The 19,634-nt window shown below is 38.9% G+C and overlaps 1 protein-coding gene across 3 annotated transcripts in view; it reads left to right on the top strand.

The window, feature by feature from the left end:
- fam184ab (family with sequence similarity 184 member Ab) overlaps positions 1-19,634 on the top strand; it is a 221,857-nt gene that overhangs the window by 181,631 nt on the left and 20,592 nt on the right. For all 3 annotated transcript variants that reach the window (XM_085247044.1, XM_085247042.1, XM_085247043.1), the window contains 2 exons: positions 8,987-9,171; positions 13,364-13,510. In XM_085247044.1, coding sequence (XP_085103170.1) covers positions 8,987-9,171; positions 13,364-13,510 — 332 coding nt within the window. The remainder of the gene's footprint in view (positions 1-8,986; positions 9,172-13,363; positions 13,511-19,634) is intronic.

Genomic DNA, 19,634 nt, shown 5'->3' on the forward strand with positions numbered 1-19,634 from the left:
GTTTCCGAAGTAACAAAGACGCGACGGATGGCCTGGATTGCAGCCATTCAAAGATCAAATATAACGTCCCAGAACACTCCAGCTCACATGTTAGTCTGCTCCAAGCATTTACACGAAGGTCAGTATTTTTTAGTAGTTAATACGTCATTTTCATAACATAATTAGTGATATAGGTTACAAGCAAGTCTGGCGCTGAACAGAAATTGTCGCGCTATGCTCCTTTATTTATTGTGCATAAATAGTGAATTGTCCTGACACAATATTGCGTTTCGCTTCTGTTATTATGGTACATTGACAAAAATATATACTTTTATTCACAGGATAAAACAGTTGTTTTGTATCACTAATTGCCCAGTACGATTACAGCATCCAATATTGTTGTCACTGCTACATTTCTGTGATGGGTACCAGAAATTATTTCCACTACTAATTAATTACCGTTGAGCTCAAAGGTCCTATTAATAAACGGTTAAGGAATGTGTATTTATGAAGACGATTTGTGAGACCGGTAAACTTATGATACGTACGATGGTCTTTCGTTCTACACGGTGCATTTCAAGGTCCTGCACCCATCCGGCGGTAAACTGTACCTGGGCTTGCAGTGACCAGAAGTTACTAAACTTCATGAGTGTATGCACTCACTCCAAGAACCGTATAATTATAAATATGCATATAAATATGCTAAGATGAGATAGCTGACTTCATCTAACTAGCAAATGTTGTCCAGGCTACGTTGGTGATACAGTTTTTTTTAATATGTATGATATTTTTGTCATGCGATTTTAAAGCTGGTCCTACAACCACATCCAAGAATAACATGCAGCTTATCTCAGAACTGTCGGTGAAAATTATTCTTGGAGCTAGGTTTAATTGAGCTGCATTTTAAAGAGGTGCAATTTCACAATTTGTGTATATTTTCTAAGTTCACTATTTTGTCATGTGTTGAGAAAAACACAGATTAAAAAATTACATGGTCTAACATTTACATTTAGCATAACTGCAACATTATTTTTTCGTTTGTTTTTTTTAAAGACTCGAAAGGACTTGAAATTCAAAGTTTCAGACTTGTGACTTGACTCGGACTTTTACACCAGTGACTTGAGACTCGACTCTGACTTGCCTGACATTACTTGAGACTTGACTTGAGACTTGAGGATAAAGACTTGAGACTTACTTGAGACTTGCAAAACAATGACTTGGTCCCACCTCTGCATCGAGGTGATTAGTCATATAATTGATTACTTGAGCAACAAAAAAATAATTGAGGACAAGCTGGATCAATGTTAAAAGTGCTTAAAAAATAAGGAGCATTTCAAGAGGAAATGTTGACTATGCACCAGCTCCAGCTTTACCTATTGACTCAAAAATGAGCAATTTATAGGTGTCGCCTTGATTTGTGGAAGCTTTTTACTTTTATTTTTTTGTATATACTAAATTTTTACAGCCCAAGAAAGTGTTCATGTCCAAAGCAAATAGATACTCTTAGCGCTGAAGAATTCAGCCTCGGTTAAGCTCACTACATTGGTCTGTTTGCAAACAGTGACGTCGCCTCAGCTCCGTACCACTTATACCAGCACTGAGGGAGGAAATAGTCCCCACATTACAATAAGTGTCTCCACTCAGACACAGTGTGCACATCAGCGCTGGTATAAGAGGAGAAAAAAGTAGCAAGTCTTTTTCTTTTCAGACTTTTGCAACATCGCCCTCTGTATATGATGTCGCTTTTTTCATCTGGCACAGTTTGCATGGTGAGGATAAATGGGCCATAAAGAAGTGCCAAAAGTTGCACTTCCTCAAATGAGCACTTGACACACGGGTCTTTATAGTCTCCTTTATGGAAACTTTATTGCAGTAAAACATGTTTTATAGGCTGGTTTTTGTCTCGATTGTTAATTTCCCACTTCATAGAGGTATCGAGTCTGTTAGCTAGACCTAACTAACTAGCAGACATCTGTATGTCTGTGTGAAGCATGTTATCGTTAACTCTGTAATCCACCATCATGTCAAAATATGGACGCTTCTTCTTCCAACACACCAACGTGGTGGTGGCCAAAATGCAAAACTCAAGGCTTCAGAACAGGACTTCATTAATCAGCTGGTGAAGCCGTGATTGATCAGCCACCATCTATCTTCAGTATACAGCTCATGCTCAAATACAAAATAAGTGATAAAACATTCAGACACTAATGCAGTAATCTAGGTCGCACAGTCCTCTAAAAACAAAATTACTTTCAAAGAAATCAAAATCAAAGAAATTCAGTGGGATGGAGTCAATGTTAAATGATGCTACCAGCATCATATACCACCTGCTCACAAGCACACACACCACACTGCAGGCAGCCCTCTGAGCACCACTTGTAAATCTTTCTAATTACCCCCAGCACAGTGAGTTCCATTCTCATCACCTTATGATACAGATGTTCTAGCAGAGACACACAGCTGGTTCTCTTTAATACTGCCACTATGCACCCCCTAAATGCACACGTGCACACACCCCACCTTTACTCCCTCTTTAGTCACAAAGAGAACAGGAGGGCAATTAAAGCTAATAGGCACATGTTACAGTCTCAACTACCTGCCAGTCAAGCAGTGATGTTTGAATTATGCTTCAGCTGGAAATGTACGGCATGACTTCAGAGATAAGCAGAACCCCCTCTTAAACCTGTGCCGTAACCTCCCATCTAACCTGATACACACCTCCCAAGAAATGTAACTACGTGTTCAGTCAACACAGCCACTATGACATCATCAACCTGTTAGTGAGGATCTGTCTTAAAGCCTCAAACTGTTTTCACTCTGGTAATTTGAAACTGAATGTGACAAGCGAGGGGTGGTCAACTAGCAGTCAGCTATGAGGTAAAGCAAACTCTCCTTTATTCTTGTTTTTGACCACAATGTGGACCATGATTTGCAAAATTATCATCATATTTTATTTAAAAAGATTCAAAATGAATGACTGAAAAAGTAGCATGTTTTCTGATGTCATGGATTACAGGAGACAAGGGTCAGTTTCTCGTAGATTTCTACATCACTGTGTTCTGCCTTTTTTCTTGCATCTGAAGATTTATTTATTTATTATTTGGTCCTCTGAGATCCATAAAGACATCCAAGTTACGCGCTCAGACGAAGAAGTTGATGTGCTGCTCACAAAGCGATGTACATAGCTGCTCAATATTTTCTTTTCCTGAGGAAACACCCACTGGACGAGTTTCATTGGATGGAAGGTTGGATCCACAGGGGGCAAATAAATATTTGTCGGCTCATTTTTTTCTTGATATTTTTCTTGTTTTATGTCGAATGCGTTACCAACTCCCTGCAAGTCATCTCTCTAGTGTTTTTGTTTTGCAGATGAACTGAGCAATGAAATTAATAATGCCAGAGAATGCCCATTCCTGAATATAAATCACAATTAGACACAAAGTCTGACATTCATACTTTCCTACATAGTAGTAGGATAATAATCTAATTTACATTGGTAACTGTTTAACAAGAAAAAAGTAAAAAGCCATTTTTGCAGGCCTTTGAAAAGAGAAAGACCTCTTCCTCTTTATCACCTCTGCAAACTCTTTAAACAATCATCAGATTTAAACCCAGAGACTTGATTACTGCGGGAGCATCGAGCCACACAAGTATGTTTTCACAGTTAGCAAGCTGTTGCTACCTGTTAACCATGTAAAGTCATGTGGAAAGAAGCAGCTTTAGTTACTAGTAGATCCATAATTTCCATGGAAGATATCGACTTCCACCATTCACCAACCTGTCAGGAAATAACACTTTTCTCTGGTGACTGGGTTACTGTTGGTTGCTAGGGGTTCTCTGGGCCTGCTTGAATGGGGCTTTAGTAATGGACATTTCTGTCCATGCTGTAGGTCCTGGGATTTAATAATGTTAAAAGTCTGCCTTTAAACATTTTGTTTTACATTTATATTCAACATCAGTGGGAGTCTGTGTTTACAATAATTCCTTGTTTACTTTGCTGAGGCATTAATGGAACATAAACTAAAACTTCCTGAGTTGAGTCAATAGAGCGGAGGAGCTCAGTGGCAGACGGGCGTCACGCTGTGTTAAATAATGCTTTTGTACCTCCAATTACTTAACAGATGGGGAGGGAGAGGCTGATGGAGTGCAGAGGTGTGCGCAGGTCTTTGTGTGCACAGTGTCATCTATCCTTGTCTAGATATTTATCATGTTTGATCTAACAGTCTTGTCTGAAGAATTACCCTGCCATCAGTATCTCTTGACTTTTAATAACTATTCCGGTCCACTTTGATTGTATTGTTGTGGTCATGATGATGCTCTAGCACACATGAGAACATTTGTTTTCTTCCTCATTGTTAGATTTAAAGCATCTTCAGAGAACCGTTGTTTCCTTTTATCGCTCGTATTATTTTTCTCCCCGCTATGGTTCTGTTCTCATGGAGCCATGGGTTTTTGGAGCAATGTGTTCTTAACAGTTTGGTAGAATTGTATATGAAGTGGTTAGCTGAGATTGTGACAGGCAGAAAAGTGGCATATTTCCCATATTAGTGTTGGCAGCCCTGGATAAACATGATGACAGCCAGCATATTTTACGGCAACAGTACGAACCACCTTTGTCCCGCTGAAAGGAGGAATTAAAAGTGAAGGCTTTACTGTTAAAATTCACAGATACACTTATGAATAAGACAGTAAAGAACTCAAAACTAACAAAAAAGCACATTTAAAGGAATAACAAAGCAAATAACTCACACACTGTTTAGAAACTGGGGCACAGCATTGTTCCCCTGAGAATAAAAATATGTATTCATGGCAGCAGTTCATGGGATTTCATTGGCTAACTACTAATACCCATTGAAAAATAAAGTAGCTCAGGAAATCACACTCTATTTTACTGTAATGTCCTTTTTGATTATTATTTGAAAAGTTTATTTTTTAAGGAAAAGAAGGATAAAGAAGAACTAGGCAAAACAGAGAATGACAAAGCGATCTCCTTTACGGCGCTGTTCACATATTATATCTGAGGTGTTTGAAAGAGAGGATAAAATTAGATTATAAAAGAGAGAGACAGCAGATAAGCAGACAAAAAAAAAGATGATAGATCAACTCAGACAAGATGCAAAAGTAAATAAATCTCTCCCCCAAACGAGCCCAACACTGGGAATTTTATCTCGTCTTCCGCAGTTGTGAAATCAAAGGCTGATATCTGCTGTAATTGAAAGAGTATATTAAGTTATAATGTCCCATATCATTCGATAAATGCTCTTCCAATTAGCCTTTGTTTCTTTCTTTAATTCTGCCAGCTTTCTTTCCTAATTTCCCTTCATCTCCTGCTCCAACGCCAGCCAAGATTTGGATGAGATGAAGAGTAAAATGAGTAAATTGGTCATTAAAGACTCATCTGGCCGATCACCATTGTGCTTGATTGTACTGAAGGTTTTGGACTTAAAAAAAAAAACCGCCAATTACATTAAGTGAAAATGCAGATGGCGATGCAAATAGACAGTAGTTTGTGAATATGAAGCTATTATACAAGATTATGGCTTCTGGATATGTGAACACAGTCCTTGGCACAAATTGTTATAGTGCCAAGTTAAATTAGATTTTTCACAGGGAGAGGAATCATTAGTAGACGATAACGTGACAGTGTTTAATCTAATTCTGATGGTGTTAAGTGGCACTCAACTGAGAGTCTTCAGATCACATCTTGCTTCTTCATTTAAGTCACCAAACGTAATGAAATGTTTGGCACGTGAGGCCCATTTCACCTCCCGGGAATTTCAGAGTTGAGTATGTTAATGACAATGACTTGAGAAAGGTTTCAGATCTCTTTCAGTGTTTCAGGCTCCTCTGAAAATGGATTCAGCTCATTTTTTCTCCTCATCAGTCAACACAAAATGCTCCATGATGACAAATAAACTTTTTTGTAATCTTTAAAATCAACCTTTTATTAGATGAGATGCCAAAGTTCTAAGAACAAACACCAAGGAGACCAATGAGGACTAATCAGAGGAGTGGAAACACCTGGGAAACAAGGAACAGCCAAAACTAATCAAGGACAATGAGAGAAAGGAAGCAGTCTCTTGTGTCTAAAACACATCACAGACAAATGACAGTCAACATAAAACTGAAAGTTACTAAAATAGAAACACCCAAATGAGAGATGACAATTAATATATGTATGTATGTATGTATGTATGTATGTATGTAAATATATATATATATATATATATATATCAGTGAAATAAGTAACATAGTAAGGTGTCATTGTTTCTTTAAAGTTCACCTTTTACAGGCACAGATCAATTTACCATTTTCAGGAAAATCTGAGATGATATTCAGAGCTACAAAGAGGATAAATCGCAGCAACTGACCTTATGACTTTATCAGAGTAGCTATGCACTATTCAAAATAATCCTTTTCTATCTTATACCAGACCTCAATGCACCCCCTCAGTTCATGCACTGTATACAAAAGAAATTTAAGCTCCCTATTAACAAACAACAGAAAGTGGAATACTTCTTAAAGTTTGCGAAGCTGTGAGTCACATGTTCCAATAATGGACTCGTAAATGCAGACAGGCTGCGTTGTTCTTTTTGTTTTTTTTATGCCACTGTTTGGTTGAACCTACGCGTCGTTCACCGCACCCCTGCTGGGAAAATCACTTGCTCATTTTCTCACTTTCAAAATGCGACAGAATCGAGCTGCTTCTTGTGTCAGTGTGGAGCTCAGAAGAAAAGAGCAGCTCGGCAGGCGGTCGTGAGTAATTTCAGTTGTTGGTCATGTTTACATGAAGTCATTCAGTAGTTCACAGCACTGTTGTATTATCAGAGCTCAGATGAATCTCGTCTCTCCCATAATGACTGAAATCTTGTTTTTGCCATACTCGTCAGTTAAATTACCTGGTTCAACAGCTTGAGTTCTCTACTGGATTTTATTAAGTTTTATTAAGTTGATTTTATTAAGTTGCTTTTATCAGTCATAAACAAACTGTTATGGCCCAAAAGAACTAATAGATCATTGTTTCCCCAAGTACACTGGCTGCAAAATGCAAGTAAGTTGACAAAATAAGAACCTTACACGGACTCAGCTTATTGTGGCACAGTTGGAAATCACTGTGTATCCTTAAATGAAAACCAGTGGAGGATTTAGATGTCTCTGTGGACAAAGTGACCAAATAAGGGCTGCCTATAATGTGCAAGCTAAAGGAACAGTCCTCTCCAGTGTTTGTTGTATATGCCTGCAAAGCTGTGGTAAGAAGAAACACTAAGGCTTTTAATTTGAAAGAGTTACAGGAAGTGTTAAGTTGTGTCCTGAGCCCAAATAAATGGAAGGCCGATGGAAAATCTGTGTAAAGTTTGGCAGAGGGGGTTTATGGTCTGGGCTTGTTTTTCAGGAGTTTTGCTCTGCCCTTTAGTTCCAGTTAAAGGAACTGTTAATACTTCAGCTACCAAGAAACTTTGTACAACTTCATGCTCGCAACTTTGTGCAGCTCAGGTGGTAGAGCAGGTCACCTACTAACTGGAAGGTTGGTGGTTCAATCCCAGTCTGCATGCCAAATATCCTTAGGCAAGATACTAACCCCAGGTTGCTCTCCGATGCAGCCATCGGAGTGTATTTAGTATTTATTTAGTATTTATTTATTTATTGTCATTGTCAAGAACAATGAAATTGCGTTTGGGGCTTCCATACAACCCAAAAATGTGTGTGTGAATGTGTATGTATGAATGGTAGTTAGATAGCACTTAGAAAAGTGAATGGGTGTGGTGAATGAACAAGTTGTATAAAGCGCTTTGAGTACTCAGAGTAGAAAAGTGCTATATAAGAACCAGTTCATTTACCATTTACTATCAATCAGATCAGAGAATGCAAACCAGGCCATCTCAGTGAACATCAGCATCTGATCTCATAAATGCACTTCTAAAAGACTGGTCATCTTAAACTCTTCTCCAACTCTTCCCAGAAGAGTTGGAGCTGTCATAGCTGCAAATGGTTGGCCGACATTAAGAATGGGATTTTAGTCAAGTTCATACGTGTGGGAAAGCTGAGCGAATACTTTTGGCACTGGTGTGCTGCTTGTTGTTCAAAGAATTTAGCAATCTAACATTTATTTCTGATCTATTTTAAGAGGGGTCACAGCTTAATACTGCCTTAACAGTATAATGCAGTGACTTTACCTGAGGAAACAAGTAAATTTACTTAAAGAGGACCTAATATGCTCCTTTCCACCTCTGTTTTTTTTCCTGAACTCTGCGAAAGTGGCTTTGTGCGATTCCCACTTCAAAATAACCCCTATTAATCTTATAGTGCTGCAACCTTTCGATTAATCCACTGTCTGAAATAAACAGCTTCTCTCCCTTTAAGCCAACTTTTGTCTGCAAACAGAAGGTTTGAACAGTTTGTGAGAAATACCAAACCTGCCTCTAATACAAGATGCTGCAAGTCTTCTGTTTTTGAGATAAATAGTCTCTGTTGCTTTTTGAGAAAATACAGTAAATACAACAGACTTATGTCAAAACATATGTTCAGTTTTTGATAAAAGCTGTAATTCGGCTCTGTGAGCTTCTTAAGGATGTGAAATTATGGACACATTGAAAAGGGTTTTGACAATTGAATCAAGACACATAAGCCAGATTATTTAAAGTCCTGCATAAATTTAGGACTTAAGATAAAATGCTGTTCACTATATTCGTTAAGAGGCTTTGTTGCTATCTGCGTTGTGTGCACTGATGGATGATTGCTTCATCGTGGTAAAGCCATTTTTGTTCATTCAGCTGTGTTCAGCATTCACCTATTCATCTGAAAAGTTTCACCCTAATGGTGGATTTAAAAAATATTCTCAAGGTGTTAAACATGTTCGAAATAACCAACTTTAAAAAATTCTAAAGTGTAGTTTCCAAAATATTCTACCATATAGATAAGCTTTAAAATCAACATTACAAGCCTTATAGCTAAACCTTTACGTCCTTCATCTCTTCAGAGCTGATTTTTATTGTTTCTCTTTTCACAGGAACGCGAGCTGTTGGGCCGGATCTCCGAGTTGCAGGAGGAGGTGACGAGGAGGAAGAACCACATCGCTCAGCTGGACCACCAAATCCACACGCTCAACGAGAACATCAGCACCCTGACTAAAGAGCTGGAGCTGAAGGGCAAGGAGGTGCTCAAGATCCGCAGTGAAGCCAATCAGCAGATCCGGTATGACTCAGTGTTCATTGTGTAGCACTGAAGTGAAAACCTGCGGTCAAACTTTACTTCACAGGGAGGAAAAACGCGTTTTCTCAACACGTTCACAGCAAATTGGTTTCGTCTACCGCTCCAGAGTCTAACTAAACATTGTTTTCTTTTTGTCAACATTAAGTTACTGTTTGCTGCATTTACATTAGACTGCTTAATCCTCTACCTTTGTGACTGATCTCCTCTGAATATGCCTCTTTTTTTCTTTTGTATCATGTTTCTGTGTGGCCGAAGAATGAATCGTTAAACTTGCACTTTGAACAGTTCTCACACACATGCACGTCCAAATATCTCAAAAACACAGAAAAGAAAAAAACAAAACTGCATCTTCACAGTGAAGCTTATCCTTTACTGTAACCTAGCAACCAAACTGCTGAATATTTTAGAGCGATGGTTGTTTGAGTGCCTTATTTTTCTTTCTTTTTGTGTCCGTTTTTGGCAGTAAGCAGTTACAGTGCACGGTTCAGATTCCATTTAGAATCTTCTGTTGAATCAATTTTGAGTTTGACTTTTAAAAATGAGGAATTTAGGTTTTGGTTGAAGCACAATCTGCAGAGCTTGACATTTATGTTATGTGGGTTGGCATTTATTCATATTGTGGTTTTCTAGTCTTTCTTAGTACTCAAACCACTTCAGGCACATTCATTAATACACCCACATATAACATACCTCGGACGCACAGACCTAGAGACCAGTCGAGTGTTTGCTGGATGTTGTAATGTGAAATCAATCACAAAGTTGATTTGGTCATTAGCTGTCTGCTGTGGTTACTGGTGGTTAGCATGGATGCCAACTACTAGCAGAAAGTTAGGTTTACCTTCGAAGAAAAAGTTAGATCTTACCACCGCAACTGACATGTGACAGTTGCCATTAAACCCCGAAGAAGAAGAAGCAGTGTCCGGTATCGCAGCTGTGTTCAAATTCTGGAAGCGCATCCTCCTGTGCCTGCATTTGTAGGCCGATTATGTTACAGCGACACGACGAAGACTGTCCAAATTCTAAGACTCCGACAAATGCGGCCAACAAATGTGCCCTTCCCCAGATTTGAAGGATTGGTTGCTTCGGGGCCCAACCTATCCCAGAATTCATAGCACGGCCCTGCTCAGTTTCCAACAGTGGCGGCAAACGTTTATTTTCTGGGTCACAAAATAAACGTTTAACATATTTTCGGGCGAGTATGTAGCTGTGTAAACTTGAAATATCTGCTCAGTTTATCAAGAAAGCGCATATTTTCAAAAGCGCTCCGACGTTTTCGGAGACGTCTGTTACCCACCAGCTTGATAGCGAGCCGGGGTTCAAGGCTTACTAGAGCCGGCGAGAACACCGGACTCCCGGCAAATCGTTTTCAAACTCACCGTCGTCTTTTGCTACTCAGGTTAAACATATATAAGTCACTTAGATAACTTAAAAATGTTATTGTTTGGCTTTTTTTAGTATTTTATTTGTTCCTGAGTAAATCGGTTTGGCTGAGATTAAAGTTATAGTTTTTACACAGCTGAATAAACGTCAAGCAGACAACTGATTATCAGAAGTGTGAGATGCTCGAGAATTTACTCCGGTGTCCCGTTATATTTTAGATAGCAAGGAGCAGACGGCTGAGTTTATTAAATTCCACGGAAACAATCTGCAAATTTCATTTACATTTAATAAACTATCATCTTGTCTTCATTTTTAGTTAGCACATACCTTAAACACTTAAAGCTGTAAGCTAATGATAGTTATATAAGAGCAGTTGCATGCTGGTGCAATAAGCTGTACGTTTTACGTCCAATGGATGCATGATCTGATTAGTTGACTAATTGCAAAAATAATCGGTGACTAGTCGACTATCAAAATAATCGTTTGTGGCAGCCCTAGTCTCTAGGCATGTGTGGCTGGATCCTGACCTAACATGTTTGGTTTTGCTCTATGACAGAAAGTTAGAGCACACAGGAAACCCTGCAAGTACAGGGAGAACATGCTGGACAGGGAAATGTCCAGGGTAGACCTGAACCGCCATCCTGCCTATTAATGTTTTCTGTTATGATGTGTTTGCACATTCTGCACATTTCGTAATGAATACATCTTTTGGTTAAATCTGCTTTATTTGAGGGCAATACCCGTTTTTGAAGTTTGGGGAAAGCCAAGCTAGATGTTGCTTTCTTCATGCTAATCTGAACTAACTGCAATTTTCAACTTCATAAGTAAGCAATAGAATGTCCTAATATACATATTAAAAACATTAGCACCACACTGTCAGTGACATTTCAGGATAGCTTTGGCGTGTACACGCTGTCGCCTAGAACACACAAAAACGCCCGCAGTGGGCCTGTCATCGGCACATGTGTCTGAATTTGAATTCTCTTATTATATTTGGATGACGATAGTTTCTGCAATCCCTCTCTGTCCGAGCCTGAGTGATGAAAATACACCAAAAGATAAAAGGGAGGAAAGAAAAGCCCGAAAGAAGCAAATCCGTCTCTTTAGTCTGCCTCTGTCTCTCGACCAGTGTCAGGAGCCCATTGATTAGAAGACATGTAGATTATTTTGGGTAATGCAAAATGTGGGCTATAATCGTGTTGTCCCTGCGGCATGGCATGAATTTTTAAAGTGCTATATGAGTAATGTGGTCCGGCTACTCATTAGCATCCATCACACTGTATTTTTAAATGCGCCCGTGGTGCATTATTATTATCTGTTAATTTGTGTGCCGCTTGCCTTTATATATGCACGTCATCGCTCTCTGCGCAGCACATTTCTTCTCCTGTTACGTAACGCCCCGTCTGAATCCTGGTCACGGGGATAAAAATAGACTGATAAATAAATAAAGAGGAAGCAGAGAGCGGGAGATGAGACGTGCGCCCCTCGGGGAGAGTTGGCCCAGTCAGAATGAGAGGCAGACGAGCATCCATGTTTCTCCCTCCATCGTCCTCCTCGCTTTCATCAACTCGTTTTGTTTTGTTTTTTTATTCCCCTCATTTCATTATCCTCTTTTATCATCCTGCCCCTTGTCCAGGTCTTCAAATATTGCTGTGCACATGTTTTGCAGTATTTTTTTTATTAAATATTCATACATGTCAGTTTCATTATGATTTTAAATTAATTATGTGTTTGTCATGAAATTATGTTCTAGGAATTCATTCCGTGCATCCATCTCTGGATTTTCTTATCTCACTAACATTTCCCTGGAGCAATCCATTATGTTTTGCCCGTCCTGGGAGAAAAATACAAAGCGAGAGAGAGAGTCTGCAGGACCTGATTAAGTCTTAAAGTGCAACCTCACATATTAAAGAGTAAAAATAAATCTATTACCTCTGAGTTACAGCAAACAGCACTTTATCCCAGAGCTTAAATTGTGATCAAGCAAAGTGAAACATGATGTGATGTGAAACATGGGATATACTTAATATTTTTGTTAATTAAAAGTGAACAGTGCGATATAATGCAATTATAATTAATTGTTTTTTCGGTCATTATCATGATTCTTTTAATTGGCAACAGCTCTGAGGTGCTGTAGGGGCGCACCGATCTGATATTTGGGTTGGGTTTGAGTCAAAAAGCGGAATCACGTTAGACGGAGCTAAAATATTGCAAGTAATTCTGTGTTTTTCATCACCGTTGGTGAGACTAAGCATCTATAATACCATTTAAAAAGTATCTGCGCTCTACCCTTCTTGGCACGTTTTCATGCTTCAGATCATCAAAGAAAATGTCTGTTTGTTCGGGTTATCTTTGTCTAATATTAAGACAATATTAATATTAAGTTTTCATACACCAGAAAATACTCTCTATTAAAATCGAATCCATGGAACACAACTGATAGTGGGAATTAAGTTGCCAGAAAGTCCTGCAAAGCTGAAGCGGCTCCAGCTGCTCCTTAATGGCATCAGCAAGATTGTCCTTCATTTCTGATTGTCTGTAGCTTCAGGAGAATCCCGGCTGATGGGTTTTATATTTTAAATAGTACAAATGCAGATTTGGCTCCGTTCACATCGCCCGGTGCAAATTTGTGTCAGTTTGTCTCATTGCATAGACTCTGTGTGTACGAAGGCAGTGTGAAAACTTCATCTCACATTTGGTGTGATGGCAGTATTTTAGTGAGTTGGACACTGCATGCAAAAAAATCTTAAATGCTATTTCAAATTGTCGGCTGACTCTTCTTCTCGTTCCTCAGGGCTCATGAGCAGGAGCTGACAAAGAGACACGAGCGGGAGCTAGCCGAGCTGAGCGCCGTCCACAGCAGGGAGACGCAGAACATGCTGTCAGATTTCAACAAAGCCCAGGAACTGCTCAAAGACAAGATCTCCGCCCTTCAGATACTGTATGTACACATTTTAAAAACTATATGCCTTTAAACAGCTGTACAGCTGCAGACGAGTAACACTTAACAGATTCTGAGTGCAGGTCAGCCTATTCATCGTAGATGATGTCATTCTGCGTTGCCAGGGTCAAGTGCGAGCATTAAAGTATATCCCACTATATCCTAATAAACAGACTGGGTGTCTCTGGGGAAAATAACAGTAGAGGCAACAGTCAGATCTCTTCTACAGATTTAACTTTGTTTTTTAGACAAATGCTCTTTTTCACATTTGGGGAGTCTTTAAAAAAAAATGTGGGTTTCCTGTTTGTTCATGCAGTGCAGTCACTACTTCATAATGAGACACTTAAAGCATAGACTTCCTTTATTCCTTTTTGGCCAGGTGGAATGGAGTATAAAGTGCAACGAGTTTTTTTCTTCCCAGCCAATCACATTGTGCGTGTCATAAATTTTAAATCACTGCGCTGAGCACAACAGTGCGTAACGAAACTGCCTAACCGTAAGCGGCGGCACCATGAGAGATTTACTGCAAGCTTCAAGCAATGAGTGCACCTGCAATATTTACCTGTGCTGCAGTCATCTGGAAATAATGTATTCAGTCTCCAAAACACAAACAGATCACAAAAAGAAATGATAATCCATGAATCAAAGGCTGGCAAAATAGAAACACAAACGCCAGCACAATATAGCGCTCCGGATTACACGTGTAGAAGCTGTAATGTGCCTTTATCCACACTCTCACACTCTCACATCTGTATATGGAATCAATTTAATTAAGGAACAACGCCCAGACCTGTCTTGGAAGTATGAGACAGCTGATTCTAAATTAATGAAACTGTCATATAACAATGGATCTGTGCTGCCTGCACCATCAGCACGTCTTCTTCACACAGACAGTAAATGTAAAGTCTGCTCTCTTCATCTAAACATCACTGTACATGAGCTGTTCAGTCCAAAAATAGAAACCTTCTATATATCTCCAGTGTCACCAGTATCCTACCTGGAGTTTAAGGCTGAAGTCCAACTACACAAACAAACTTTTTTTTTTTTTACACAAAAAAATCATGACATGTCAACGCCATCAAATGTACTATTTCAAACATCCAAAAAAAACACTTCCAAACTGTAAATCCCAAATATATTGAATCCTTTACGTATACTCAGCATGGTCTGTGTGTTGCTAGTGCCCCTGATATTAAATTATATTAAATTCCATCAATTTAGTAGGCATGAAAGATTTTTGTACAAAAAAGAAGATGTTTCCTACTATATTTTATGAACATAAAGAGTACATCATCTGGGTCTTGAAGTGCCACCCATGTGGACCTACATATGCACTTAGCCAGTCCAATCAATGTGAAATCTATTCATGAAAAGCTCCAGGCCGTGTCTCAGATCCTGGTCTTCCATGCTAACATTGGCTGTTTTAATTCACCAGCTGAACTTTGCCACGATATCATCCACAGCAAATCAGATCTAGACCTGTTCACCTTGACTCAATCAAGTGGTGTTTTGACTCTCCTTTTTCAGTGGTTTTGGAGTCGTGACCATATTTGCACCTTTAAATGTTAAAGAGACTGGTACATATTTAGGTATTCTGCTTAAATTGAGCATTCAAAACAAAGCTACTTAGTGCTAAGTAAGAGACAAGCTAAGTAGACCATATTATTTCTCAGACACTATTAATTGTATGAAAAATGTTCCAAAAGGCTCCAACACCACAAACAGTCAAAAGGTTAAGATCAGTGAGCTTAATAAGTACCCCCCACCCCCCACCCCCATGGGACTTTTAACACACGAGTCTATGGGAATTAACTCCACTGGAGGAAGTCCTTTAAACCTGACATGAGCAAATTAACCCAAAAGCAATTTTAGTCCTACAGTGAATCATTCCTGTAATAAAATACAACTTGTAATCATTTCTAATCTATAAATTATATTGTATGGTGAGTGTCAAGGGTTAACATCACACTGCTGCAGCTTTTCTGTTCTCCAATGTGAAACTGAAGAACTTCAGAGGGTGATTCACCACCAGATTCAACCCTGAAAAACTGCAACTTCATCCAATTGAAGTCTCATAACATGAGGCATTCAGCTAAACTCTTTATACACTGAATAAAGTTGAGAATTCAAGCATGGTGATAAAACAAAAAGAAATGTAAATTATTGCCTCCTTTAAAGCATAAGTCCTCTGAGTCCTTAAGTATGCTGTAAATTAGAAGTTACTCAGTCGAAGAACTCTGAGCACAGATCAGAGTTGATGTATAGATGTGGATCAAAGACATTTAGACCGCCAAGAATTGATGAAAGGGGTTAAAGGACCTCATTAGTGGTAGGAAATGTATGCGTGTGGGGTTTTTTTTATTACTGCAGATGAAGAGGGAGAGTTGTATTACTGATGACATGCAGTGAAGATACTGTAGGCAAGAGAGGTCAAGTGAGATGTTGGGTGAATTGTAAGTGATGAATGTATGTATAGGAGGAAAATAAAAAAGGAGGCTGAGGGGATGTGAGGAAGATAGATAACAGAGACTGAGATGTGGTATAAAAGCTGAAAGAGAAAACTGGAGAAGATGTTTAGAAGAGTGGGTGTAAAAATAAGGTGAATTTTAAGGTAATCTTCCTGTTGGTGGGCGATCTGTGATGTCAAAGCATGAAGGAAAGAGATGAAACCGAATCTGTGAAGAGAAAGCAACACTGATAAAAAACAGGGAGATGAAAAATGAAAATTCATACGGAGACATGCTGTGTGTGTGTGTGTGTGTGTGTGTGTGTGTGTGTGTGTGTGTGTGTGTGTGTGTGTGTGTGTGTGTGTCCAGAGACCATCAGGAAACATGTAGCGAGCTAGCTCTACCCTTTAGAGTTGACCTCCTTTTACTCAGATTCTGCTGAGAGCACAGCGCCACCTGCTGGGTCACAGATGAACAGTGTGAATTCACCCGAATCACCCTGAATGGGCAGTTCTTGCATCCACCCTTCAACATTATCTTGCATAACACACTGCACCCTTTTCCTGTAATCCAACAGTATCTGAACGCATGTGAAGCGTTACAGCAGCTGTCTGACATTTATCTCTTTTGTTACAGCGCAAGTCTGAATGCATGATGTCACATTGACAGATAGGCACATATAAGATAGTAAAAGAAATGATTGCTTTGACCTGCACAGCAACAACATGAGGAAAAAAAAAGGTTGGCATTTCAGGCTCTTTCACAGACCCCCTTTGTGCCTTCAGAATTGCCTCAGTGCTTCATGGCATAGATCCAGCAGGATGCTGAAAACAGTCCTGAGAGATCTGAGTCCATATTGACATGATGGGATTGTACAGTTGCTGCTGGTTTGTCTGCTGAAGAAATCAGGGGGAAAAAACAGTTTGAGATGATTTGTGACATGGTGTGTTATCCTGTTGGAAGCAGCCATCAGAAGATGGGTACACTATGGTTATAGTGGGATGACCAAATATTCCCGTTAAGCTGTGAAATTTAAACAATGTTCACTTGGTATTCATTGATACAAGGCAGGCAGGATCCATGCTTTCATATTGTTTATGCCATCCAAATGTTGTAGCAGAAATCGAGACTCAACAGACCAGGCAAGTTTTCTGTTCTTAGCTGACAGGAGTGCCACCCAGTCTGGGTGTAACGAGTGGTTGTTTGAGTTACTTTTACCTTCCTATCAAGCTAGAAGCATTCTGCTCATTGTCTCCTGACCTCTGACACCAACAAAGCATCTTCATCCAAAGAACTGCCGCTCACTGGATATTTTGTCTTTTTCAGACCATTCACTGCAAACCCTAGAGATGGTTGTATGGGAAAATCCCAGCAGATCAGCGCTTTCTGAAATACCAACAACCATGCCACAAACTCAAATCACCTTTCTTCCTCATTATGATGCTCAGTTTGAACTTTAGGTTGAACTGAAAATGTGTACATGTCTAAATGCATTGAGTTGCTGCCATGTGATTGGCTGATTTGACGTTTTTGTTAACAAGCAATTGAACAGGTGTGCAGGTGTAACAAAGTGGCCAGCGAGTGTACAACAATTCTGAAAATCAAGCTTTTCCCACATTTTTTTGGTCAGTATTGAGATCACAATTATTTAACTTTGGGGGGAAAAGTGCATTCATTCGAGAAAAAAAACATGTCTTACGAATTAAGTGTTTCCATGAACTAAACCTGCCACAGTCTCATGTGGCAAAAATTAAAGCAAGAAGTTAAGATCTTCTTAGTTTCTCTTTTATTTAAGATTAAATAATAGTTAATCAAAAACTTAAAAATGATGCCACAAAAGTGTTTTAGAAAATAATCCCATCTCAAGGCTTGACTTTAGTTGCATCACATTTCAGTGTCAGTTTTTTTGTGGTTTCTGCCTGTTGTTTTTTCTGATCCTAGAGATTAATGTGTTGAAATTTGTGATCAGTGGTTGTGTGTTGAGTTCAAATAAACTTTTTAGATTTTTTTTTCTTTCTGAATTACACTCATTTTAGTCCATTTAAATCTATCTGAAATCAGACCCAGCCTTGCTTCTTAATGAACCCTTACCAAAGAGAAAAAACATGAAACCATCTACATCATTATCAGGGCACAAGGTTTGTAGTCCATGCAGGAAATTTAGGTTACAGATGTATTCTAGGCTGTTTTTTGTTTTTTGTTATTATGGTAAGAATTTTACTTTAATAAAGTCAGGAAAACTTCCTGATTTGCTGTCTTCACTCAAGTCCCTAAAGATGCATTTCTAGGGCTTTCCTCTTAGATAATCCACTTTCTGTCATCTAATTAAGTACAGCATAGATTTATCTTAACAAGCTGTGTCCCTTCCTAATTAATCACTGTGATGACGCGACAGCTTTACCCTCCCTCTAAATATCCCCTGAAATTGCTGCACTGTTTAGTTTTCATGAATATTTCAGTGTTTTGCTCTCTGCCTGTGCACCTTGTTGCTCGGTCCTCTGGGAGTTTAAAAGCTCGCCTGCGGGGTTTTTGTTTTTATGAAGTTAGGATTTTTCAGTTTGTAGTCATGTCTGCAGTCGTATTAGCAGCCTTCCAGCTGAGGTCGTACATCATGACTGGAAAAATTCACAAAGGGAGGGGACTCAATTCCAGGACACCAGGAAGAAGAGTACAATCTAGATCTTTAGTCCAAAACTTAGGTCCAAAGTAGTAGTATTGCAAAGACTATGTAAAGTTACAGAGTGTTATCTGCTGAGATGCATAATGTGTAAAAGTTGCCAACACTCTGCTGACTCAAACACTGCAGCGCTCCAAATCTTCTCTGGGATTAACATCAGCATAAAAACTGTATGCCAGGAGCTTCATGGCATGGTTTCCATGGATGAGCAGATCCTGTAGATGTAATATGTAAGTGGCCCTGCACTTTTGTCCACATACTGTATATACTGGGGACTGACTTGTTAAATAAACGCAGGTAGTGTATTTAAAAAAAAAAAGAAAGAAAGAAAAGATTACTAAATAAAAATGAGACCAAAAGAATCCAGAACCATGATAGCGGCACCATAAGCATAATTACTGTCTAACACTTCAACACCAGTTCTCAAATTAACACATATTAAACTGTATGTAAATATCGCAGAGGTTTTGCTTTCTGCAACATTAGCAATGCAATATTGAAAAAGACTCCAAGGATCCTGCAGAAAACCCCCTGCAAGTCTCAAAACACCAATTTCTTCTCAAAGAGAAAACAAATTTTGTTGCTGCACGACCAAACAAATCAAACTGCTCCTTTAAAGATCAAGCTGTCTCTGGCTGCCGTAGATAAAACTCTGCCTCCTATAAAGTCTTTATAGAGAAAATATCAAGCATACAGTATGAAAGCTGCTTAATGTGACCTTTTGGATCTTTCCTTCATTTCTCTTTTAGCCTTCTTTTCTATTTTTAACGTTTTCTTTGATGAGTGCTTCTTTATATCTCCATATTCTATCATAAATGCACAGTGAGTTTTCGAAATGACTCTTCAGTTTCTCATTCATTTTTCTCACGACATTTTTGTATTTGTATGTCTTGGCGTATATTATTGTACTTACAAAGTTTAAACCAACTAGGGAAAAATGTTCACTTAATGAGTAGTTTGTGTCTGCAACCACACAGCTGAAACTATTCAGAGTTAACAC

This window comes from Mchenga conophoros, linkage group LG15 (assembly GCF_057382185.1).
Source record: "Mchenga conophoros isolate Kocher_MC1m ecotype Shallow Benthic linkage group LG15, M_conophoros_male_GT1.1, whole genome shotgun sequence".
NCBI lineage: Eukaryota > Metazoa > Chordata > Actinopteri > Cichliformes > Cichlidae > Mchenga > Mchenga conophoros.